Source organism: Nanorana parkeri, unplaced genomic scaffold (genome assembly GCF_000935625.1).
Source record: "Nanorana parkeri isolate BGI_ZX_2015 unplaced genomic scaffold, ASM93562v1 scaffold20, whole genome shotgun sequence".
Taxonomy (NCBI): Eukaryota; Metazoa; Chordata; class Amphibia; order Anura; family Dicroglossidae; genus Nanorana; species Nanorana parkeri.
The window spans coordinates 3,469,803-3,479,951 of NW_017306288.1; the positions used below are offsets into that span (position 1 = coordinate 3,469,803).

The following is a 10,149-nucleotide window of genomic DNA, read 5'->3' on the forward strand; positions in this document are numbered from 1 at the left end:
GAGGGAGGGAGGGAGAGAGAGAGAGAGAACACATGTCAAAGTCCCATAACCAGCTCTCCACTGCCACACTTACCAGAAAGAACTCTTTCGGACGACACCGGCTAATCACTGCAGCCCATTTTTAATGTGATAAATCCAGGCTGCAGTTTAGATACCCCAGTGCAGTATTACAGAGAGCAGATATGGAAAACCACGGTCTGTTATAAACGAGGCCCCAAGGCTCGTGAATTCTTTGATCTGCATGCTAATCCCAAGTCAATGTCTACAGTATTGAGACTAGTAACAGCCAGCCAAAAAAATTAACACACATTTTCAAAATGGTAGCCCAATATTTCTGTTTCCTTTAGAGGTCTGAAAATCAATGCAAGCCCTATAGAATGGCAGAAGAGCTGTCTAACATATGTGATTTCGGTAGCACCGGGATGAACCATTTGGCCCCTTATGCCTTATGTACAGAAAAAGCAAAGACTACACTTCTTTAAACTTATACAATTGCATATATTAGAAGACTACTGTGGCTGCTGTTGGCAACATTTCCGTGTACATCTATAATGACCAGTGTGTAGAGAACGACCATACTCACATTTTTGCTACTTCTTTAACCACTTCCCGACATGTCATATCCTTCATCTGACAAGCACAAAACATCAGGAGGAGGTCAGTGTATTTATACAAAGGAACAAACATGGCAATTTGTTTGTCATGGCACCAACGTATGAAAGCTTATTTTCAGGATTCTGCATTGAAAAGGATCGAGCAGACTTTCTTTTCTTCGCTTGTAAAACAAGAAGTGTATTTAAAGGTCATTTCCACCTTTGTAAGTGATTTGTATTTATTCTGGTAATGTAGAGGTGCAGTGATGATGTATATGTGTGTGTACATTTATCATGACTCGCATTGCTGGGTTTTTATTCTATGGACCTTTTAGTGGGCCTGAGACCTACAAATTTCAAAACTCCCTCCACAGGAAAGTCAGTCTGATACAGGGGTCAAATTGTCTCGTACAGGCTTTAACCCCCTCCAACTGACTCATGGTAACAAGATCACTGCACACCAGCTCTGCCTCTACAGGTTGCTTTGCACTGTCCCGGGGCGTTTTTCTTTTTTTTTAATTATTATTGGTATTTATATAGTACCGACAATTTGTATGCATCACTTTACACATCGGTCCCTGTCCTCAAGGAGCTAACAATCTAAAAGGTCCTCGTCTTACATGCATACATACAGGGCCAATTTATACAGGAGCCAACTAACATTCCAGCGTGTCTTTGGAGTGTAGAAGGAACCTGAGTACCCTCTGAAAACCCATAAAAGCACAGGGAGAACATGCAAACTCCTTTGCAGATAGTGACCTGGCCGGGATTGGAACCAGGCACCCCCAGCGCTACAAGGCAGAAGCGCTAACCCCAACACCACTATGCTGCCACTATGAATATTAATACATAGGGGGAGAGAGCTCAGTTTCCACAGAGAAGATAGAGCACGAGGAAAGCATAGCATTGTGGAAAAAAATGTTTTCCATGTCCTACATTGTAGTTCCTACTGTTCACAGCAGCCTCTAATTACCAGACTGCCTGCAGAGCATTTTAAAAAAGGAGCCATAAGGCGATGAAGAGGACAGCTAACTAACGAAAAGGTAAGTTTCTGTGTTCATATACAGCAACTGCATATGCCAGCTTCACACTGGAGTACATTGCTGGCATATGTTTTTTTTAAATACCTCTGCACAGGTGGAAATGGGCTTTAAAGCTGCACCCAGCCCTCATCTAAATTTTAGTTATATAGGCTCTTCTCCTGTACAATAAAAGGTCCTTACAGTGTGCATTAGAAGCTGCAACAAGTAAGACAGAGCCGGCCTCTGGCTGGAGGATGTGCAGCATTATCTAACTCTCCCCAGTTCCTTTAATTAATTGGATTTTAGTTTTTTCAATCATGGAGGATCAAAATCACATGTGGGCATTGCCTAGGAAAATCCACATACAAATGCCGCCTGCCTAGAAACGCCCACTCCTCCAGACTGCCATCCACCCATCAAGGCATTTCAATATTTGCAAAGCACCTCCCAAGAGTTAGCCCACTGCTTGCATCAGGAGTACTGTTATCTGGAAGTTATGTACAGCACCCTGATGGCCACTCCTATCCACCATGATCTGTCAGCATTGCAGAGATCCAGGGATAATGACTGGGTAAAAAAAAAAAAAAAAAAATGTATGTAAAGAAACCGGAACGGTTTTATTTAAACAGGAAGGAAAAGAGGAACCAGAGAAGGAAGGAAAATATAAGCTCAGCTCCAACAGCTACCTAAACAAACGGGCTACACATATGTAAACCTATTATCTGTAATGCTGTCCAGCCACTTTTTACTATTAGACAGCACAGCCAGGAGGGGGGCACAAAACGTATTATCTGCAAGAGTTAAGGTGCATTTCCACTTCTGCAGCCAAATTGGGATAACATCTATTTTTATATTTGTGGCATGTTCCCATTGACATAGCAGGCTTCCGATGATCGAGAGTGCGATCTGCCTGTCCAACATGGGCAGGTCGTACGTTTTTTAAATTACTTTACAACCATCGCAAGACTAAGGTCTTGCGATGGTTGTAAAGTGTATGGCCACCTTTAGGCTGGTAGGGGTTAAAGGATTAAAAGGAGAACTATGAGGCGATTGATTTTCACTCCTCATAGTTCGAGCCGACGTGCGACAATAAAACTGTCACACGTCGTCTCAATAGATCGGGAAGTGAGAGAACACATACCGCTGCTCGCTCACTTCTCGATCCTGTCCCTGCAGAGAGCTGTGACTGTCACTCACGGCTCCCTGCAGGGATTCCCCCCCTCCCCTGTCCGATCCTCCAGCGCTGACTGCAGGAACGGACGGGGGAGAGGGCGGGCATAGCTGGCTCTGCCTCTAGATAGGCAAAGCCAACTTTCAATCATGCAGCTGGGTGGATCTCGACAGTAATGTCGGGATCCGTCCCGGCTGCAGGGGTCTCATATCGCGAGCTATATACTGAGCTTTGGCTCACGGGAAGAGGCTAGTATATGTCCTGCCGTGACCCTGAGGAGAACTATGGAGAAAAGCACTGACCCCATAGTTCTCCTTTAAATGCCTGGCTTCTCCATTGTATGGTAATGAAGTTAATGAGAGAGAAACAATCCTCAAATTTCAGTCCTAAGTCTTTCTATAGGGACAGATCACTGTGAAGGTGCTGAAAAGAAAAAAAAAAAAAAAAAAAAAAAAAACTTTGATTCAGCCATCTTGTCTGCTACAACAAAACATCTAAAAAAATGTAAGAAACTTTCTTTTTTAATATGCTGTGCGAATAGGAACACAAACATATAGAGAGGTTTTCTCACATTTCACAGCAAAAGTGTAAATGACATTTTAAGGAATACAATGGTGTCCCCTCATTGTCTGTAGTCTGTTTAATGTACAACTCTGATAGCTTATCAACTCCGATTTCCTCCTAGTTCTGAATATCATGCTGGAATAACAAGAGGTCGATATTAAGTGTAAGGTACTTATGCAAGTTGTACATGTAACTACATTAAAGTGTTTTTAAATGAATGCAAACCTCCTCTAAACTGGTTTGATTTGCCTGGAGTGCAGCTTGAAGATACTCCGACAGTATTCAGTTAAGCAGAAGATTAAATAAATAGTGGTAGTTCTAACATATCATGATCAGATTCGGAGACATAGCTGCCCATCCACCTTGGTTTTACTTGTTTCCCTCAGATCGCATGTAACAATGTCACACTCACCTGAAGTTTCTCAATCTCTGTCTTGGCTGCTTGCTTGGCTTTACCAATAGAACATCCCCAATAACCCTGCAGGAAACAGAAGTACACAATTATTTTAGACAAAAAAAAAAAAAAAGGGACAACCGTCCACTGGAAAATCACTAATGCGGTTTTTGTTTTCTACATAAAGAAACAATGATGAGATTTTCTATTCTAAATCACAGGCAATACTTCCTCTCACTGTATATATCTTTGCAGCAACATTCAAGACCAGACTAGTAGAGTTGGTCCCTAGTAATATTTCTGAGCACACAGTGATCACACAGAACTACTTAAAAGGAGAACTATGGGGTAACCTTTTTTGCCCATAGCTCTCCTCAGGGTCACGGGAGGACATATACTGTGTCCTCCCGTGACCCAAAACTCAGCATATAGCGGGCATGCTGGGAGCGCCGCAGCCAAGACAGATGCAGACATTACTGTCGAGATCCACCCAGCTGCCTGACTGGCAGCAGGCTTTGCCTATCTAAAAGCAGAGCCAACTGTGCCCACCCTCTCCCCATCCGTTCCTTAGGTCAGCGCTGGAGGATCGGAGGAGGAATCCCCCTGGGTCACCGCTCTCTGCAGGGAGATGATCGGAAGTGAGCGAGCGACGGTATGTTTTCACTCACTTCCTGATCAATAGAGCCGACATGTGACAGTTTCAATGTCGCACATCGGCTCTAACTATGGGCATGGGTGTAATTCACTCACCCCATAGTTCTCCTTTAATAGGCAAACGTCTGATCATTCTGCACATGAAGTGACACTCCGAGGTAGAAAGGAACACTATATTACTATAGTCTTACCTGCTGTACTAAAGGAACCTACAGTCTAGTTAAAAGCGGAAAAACAGAACTTACATAGGATATACCTGAAGGATCAACCATGTACAACTGAGCTCCATCATCTTCATTGTAAGATCCCAACATGAAACTGTATAAGAAATAAAGAAAACCAATTCAATGAATGCAATTTAAAGATACTGATCTGTTAGAGTTAACTCTGCATACAAAACATGCTCTAAAAACAGAAATGGGAATGAGAAGCTGGTGTGTCTTGATGGATCTGTATGTACCTTCTAATGTCTCTGAGCACTCTGTGGCTGAGGAATGACAGCTCAAAAAACAGAATTGAAAAAAATGATCAAAAGCTCCCAGGTTCATTCACAGGAGAGGAGACCAGCGAATGAATGTGAGGTCCGCCTCCCTTCTTTTAACACCCCCTAGAGAGATTGTTGATCCAAGGAATATCCGATTGCCTTATGGAATCAGGAAGAATTTTCCCAGTTGGAGCAAAATGAACCATGATTTATAGGGGTTTTCTGCCTTCCTCTGTTAGGCTTTTCTTCTCTCTCTTTTTTCTCTTCGTAACTCTATAGGTTATACTGGATGGGCTGATGTCTTTTTTCAACCTATGTAACTACCATGCTGGTCCCAGGCCTACAGACAGGAACGTGAGCCTGGGAAACATGGCAGGGGAAATGTTGCCCCACGTTTGACATTCTATGGAAGTGATTGGGCGGCTTCACTTTCAGTAGTAAGCTGACACTCGGCTTTACACATGTAAACAGACCAGGAGTCTGCTTACAGGGGCCTGCTGCTGCTACAGACGTAAGGCATAAGTCTGTGGCAGTGAAAGGGTTAAAGTAGTTGTAGTCAACTTATAAAAGGAAGAGTAAACAGAGGGGGCGCCTTTCCTGGTACAGGTCAATTTTAATTTCAATGGTCATATAAAAACAGAAAGGTACTCACAAACATAAGTAAAAAACAGCCTATAAAGTGAAAGCTGACAAGCAGATGGACATCCACTGGGGGGGTTCCTGTGTGCGAGTGACGCTAACGCGTTTCTGGGGCACTCCGCCTTCATCAGGACATGATGTTCTGATGAAGGGGGCGTGCCCCAGAAACGCGTTTTTAAATGACCATTGAAATTAAAATTGACCTGTACCAGGAAAGGCACCCCCTCCGTTTTCTCTTCCTAGATCCCACAGCTTTCCCGGCTTTTTTGGGGCAGCATCCTGCAGCATGCCCAAGAGGATTTCCCATTGAGGAGAGATTTTTTGCGGCGCTTCATTGCTTTTACTTTGCAACTTATAAAAAGGTATAGGGGATCTCAACTACAGACCCTGACCACACCAAATGGCTACACAGAATGCTTATTATATGTGTAGGCAGGACTGTCAGGGACTGCAGACAAACTAGAGAAAACTGTCAGAGGCTGTGGACTGGAAACATGTTACATGAGGCTAGAACAGATCACAGCTATTTCCCCTTTACAAACCAATGATCCCAGTACCACTAACAGCTCGGGTCAATGGGCCACATGTGGGGTTCGTTGTTTACAAAGACGTATCAATGTATCTTGCTGCACTCCTTACCGGATAGAAATTAAAACCTGTCTGATCCAGGTGGGTGCTCGCAATGACCACGGATGGCACCGTGTAATAACATGAAGTCCAAGAACGTCATCAGCACTCCAATGTAAACGTGAAGAAGGGATACATTTATTGACACATTTGTGGATAAATCTATCCCTTCTTCACATTGGAGTGCTGATGACGTTCTTGGACTTCACGTTGTTTACAATAGACACAATGTGTAACTGCACAAAAAGGTAGACCAATCAAGACAGCAATATCTTGCTGGATCGAGGACAGGCGAGGATAAGACTCAGGGGCTTAACATGACAGATTTAGAACACATTTTATATGAAAACATTTACTTTAAGATTACATTACATACTTTTCTTCATACATACAATATACCAGAAGGCACTTTAAACATTTTCCTTCATAAACAGTAAAAAGAACTCAAGCCTACATATTGAATAATACCCATTTTACAACAAATTCATGGACTACAGAAAAAACAAATTACAAGGCCAAAGACTGCAGGATTTTAGTCAACATACAATTTATTTACAGGCATAACTATCAGAGTTGCAGCTGGGATGGGGCCCGGAGCTCCACCACTGTCCTAAAATCATTAGTCTGTTTTCTTTTAGAAAAACTGTCACGACACACACAAAAAAATAAAGTATCAGTAATTGGTATCAGTGAGTACTTGAGGAAAAGTATCGATACTCGTACTCAGTCTGGAAAAAAATTGTATCAGTTCATCCCTAATGGAGGACCTTAACCTGGAACAAGAATGTATAGTAGATAACGATTTCTTATATTTCTCTGGTGTTCCTGATCCCACTGAAGACCAGCAAGTGACAAATGAAAAAATGGTGGACAAGGGGCTTAAAGCCCTCTGATTAGACATCCATTTCATGATATATTCTCAGGACTTGTAACTGACACTACTTCCTAAGTGCCTGAGACAAGTAAATAGAAGAAAGAGGGATTTAGACTTTACAAAGATGCCTTTCTAGTCTAAAAGTTACTTCTCATCACATACCTGCAGCCGAAAGGTCTGACAGCACTGTACAGTGTATATGCATGTACATACATTGCCACTCTGTCTGCAAGATGCTGCAAGAGGGTGAAAGGGGAAAAGAAAAAAAGAAAATTATATTTGTGGTCACAAAACAAAATGAAAGTGATTGACTATAACAATGATCATCATACCTTTAATGGAATGTCATAACCATAGTTGGATCTGAAGTTTGAGGCCTCCTCTCTAGCGATGTCTGCCAAGGAACGGGCATCAGCCAAGAGTCCAGCTACAGCCTGCAAACCACAAATTCATTACATTGCTACACGGATTCATTCACAACGTGTAAAGTTTGGGCACTTAAGTAAAGTTTACAAAGTGCGTCTCCCATATCTACACTTCCCTGTACAGATAAATAGATTGGAGGTTTTAAATCCAGTATTTTGGATGTGGCTGGCCGGGCTACTTAAACGGCCGAAATTTAAAGTGAACCTATACTGAAATATTAATAATATTTACTGATCCATCAAAATATGGATTGTTGCTTGCACATAACTAGATGATTGATGTCAGCACGACTTCACCTTATTTTCACTTTGTAAATAGAGCAAGTGCTTTAGCTTGCTGGTCCTTCACTTTCCAAAGCAACTCTGACTTTGGTCAAATAAATGTACTACAATAGTGCAGATAATAGAAGTCCTTGTTCATTTAAAAGACCTTGCTTCAGGACAGTGTTATACACCGGAGGATGTATTACCCTTATAGACCATGTTTATAATTCATTTAAGAAGAGGACCTCTAATCGAATGCTATGCAAAAAGTAGAGCTTACTTGCAATTCTTAGCTTCAGCAAGCAGACTCAGACTAATTCCGTAGTTATAACTGACAATGACAAATTATAAAACAATAACTCGATGTTAGTAAAGGAAGAATCCGGCCGCACTCCATTCCATGCGGAGTCAGTTTTTTGAAAGTTCAGCCACATCGAGCTCAGGCAGGACTCCGTGTCACTGACTAACTTTCAATAAAATGATTCCGTGTGGAATGGAGTGCGGCCAAATTCCTCCTTTACTATATATACCTGTTTGGCTGTAGTGAGGGCACGCTCCTGCCGGCGAGCTCCCCTGCTGAAACCATGGAGGAGCGGTGCTTTATTTCTGTGCTTTGGTATAACTTGATCTTCTTGCAATGGTTATTACAACACTTTCACTTTGAGGACTACACATAGATAAATAAAAACAACCAGTTCCAACGTTCTTACCATCCCAACATGCCGATCCACATTAAAAATGCGCTTGTTAGAACCTTCTTCATAAAGCTTTGAAAGGACAAGCTTCTCTACCCCAAACACAACTCCATCTTTGCATCGGATGCTAATGGCTGTGCTGGAAACATAAAAGCAAATACAAGTTTAAACAGCCAACTACTCCAAGTCCTAAAAGTACTATTGTTGCTGAAAAGGACCAAACTACTTGATAGTAAATGCTCCTAGGTTTGCTAATCTATTCCTTTTTAAATCAGTATCAAAATCAGACATTTTGGAATAAGGGCAGAAATAAATCTACTCTGAAATAAGGACATTTTTTTAATGAGAATATCACCTACCTACTATTTTCCACGGCTTTAGCTGCATACTCAACCTGAAACACTCTGCCATCCGGAGAGAACGTGGATGCCGAGAGATCATACTGAGGAACAAACAAAAAACAGACAACTGTTAGAACATGGAAAATGGACCCTTCCACCCAAATCTTTGAAAGCTCACTGCCAGGCACAGAGGTTGTGCTAAATTCTGATGTGTAAAGGTGTAATACATGCCAGATAGTGCAACTCACACTGTACTCCTGTCCCTCTCCAGATATGCTAGCTGCTGGTCTCAGACTGCAGCACTAGTGTCATTTTTCTGCTCCCTTAAACTCAGGAGTTGAACCTTAAAAATACATTTTTGTTAAGTGAAGGTACTTGAATGTATCTTATTTGTGTATCACTCGGCTGTAGATCCTCAAATCAGGAGCCACCTCTCCAAGCTCACTCCCAGGATGGACTACAGTCTCAATACAAATAGTAAACTAAACATTAGAGCTGCAGCTAACGATTATTTTCAAAATCGATTAGTTGGACGATTATTAAGTTCGATTAATCAGTTAATCGGATAAAAACATTAAATACATTTAAAAAAATGGCTCCAGTGATGGGACTACTAGTTTGTATTGAGATTGTAGTCCATCACAGGAGCAAGCTTGGAGCGGTGGAAGAAAAGGAAAAAAAAAGTGTGGTGTGCAATATAGTGAAATGAAAAATGTAAAATTATACAGCAATTAATGTAGAATGGCACCGCCTATTAAGGACTACAAAACCCAGCAATAGTACATTATACAGCACAATGCAGAATACCACCAGCTATAGAGGAGTACAACAAATCCCAGCAATAGTACATTATATCTGGTAGTATTCTGCATTGTGCTGTATAATGTACTATTGCTGGGTGTTGTAGTCCTCTATAGCTAGTGGTATTCGGCATTGCACCACTGTATAATGTATTATTGCTGGGATTTGTAGTCCTCTATAGCTGGTGGTATTCCGCATTGCGCTGTATAATATATTATTCCTTGATTTGTAGTCCTCCATACAGCGCAATGCAGAATACCACCAGCTACAAAGGAATACAACAAATCCCAGCAATACATTATACATACAGTGTACAATGTATTGCTGGGATTTGTATTCCTCTATAGCTGATCTAATATACATCACAATGTACCATCAGGTATAGAGGAATACAATATCCAAGCAATACATTATAGAGCACCATGTGTGGGAAAGTGCAGGCTTACCTGAGCAGTCTTCCAGCAACTTGTTTCTGAGATCGGGCCTATTGTCATTCCCTCACGCCTGCTCCTCCTTACTTCTTCTCCCCGCGCACCTGTGCCGATCGTGGATTTGGGCGAGCACTGAGCGTGAGGCGGGAGGAGGTGTGGATGCGGGCGGG

At 42.0% G+C, this 10,149-nt stretch overlaps 1 protein-coding gene across 1 annotated transcript in view; it reads right to left on the bottom strand.

The window, feature by feature from the left end:
* The window catches only part of PSMA3 (proteasome subunit alpha 3), a 38,197-nt gene that overhangs the window by 4,579 nt on the left and 23,469 nt on the right, over nucleotides 1-10,149 (bottom strand). Inside the window, exons 2-8 of the mRNA XM_018562305.1 lie at nucleotides 8,766-8,848; nucleotides 8,422-8,545; nucleotides 7,355-7,456; nucleotides 7,185-7,258; nucleotides 4,644-4,716; nucleotides 3,763-3,828; nucleotides 584-630 (exon numbers count right to left, since the gene is read on the bottom strand). Coding sequence (XP_018417807.1) covers nucleotides 584-630; nucleotides 3,763-3,828; nucleotides 4,644-4,716; nucleotides 7,185-7,258; nucleotides 7,355-7,456; nucleotides 8,422-8,545; nucleotides 8,766-8,848 — 569 coding nt within the window. The remainder of the gene's footprint in view (nucleotides 1-583; nucleotides 631-3,762; nucleotides 3,829-4,643; nucleotides 4,717-7,184; nucleotides 7,259-7,354; nucleotides 7,457-8,421; nucleotides 8,546-8,765; nucleotides 8,849-10,149) is intronic.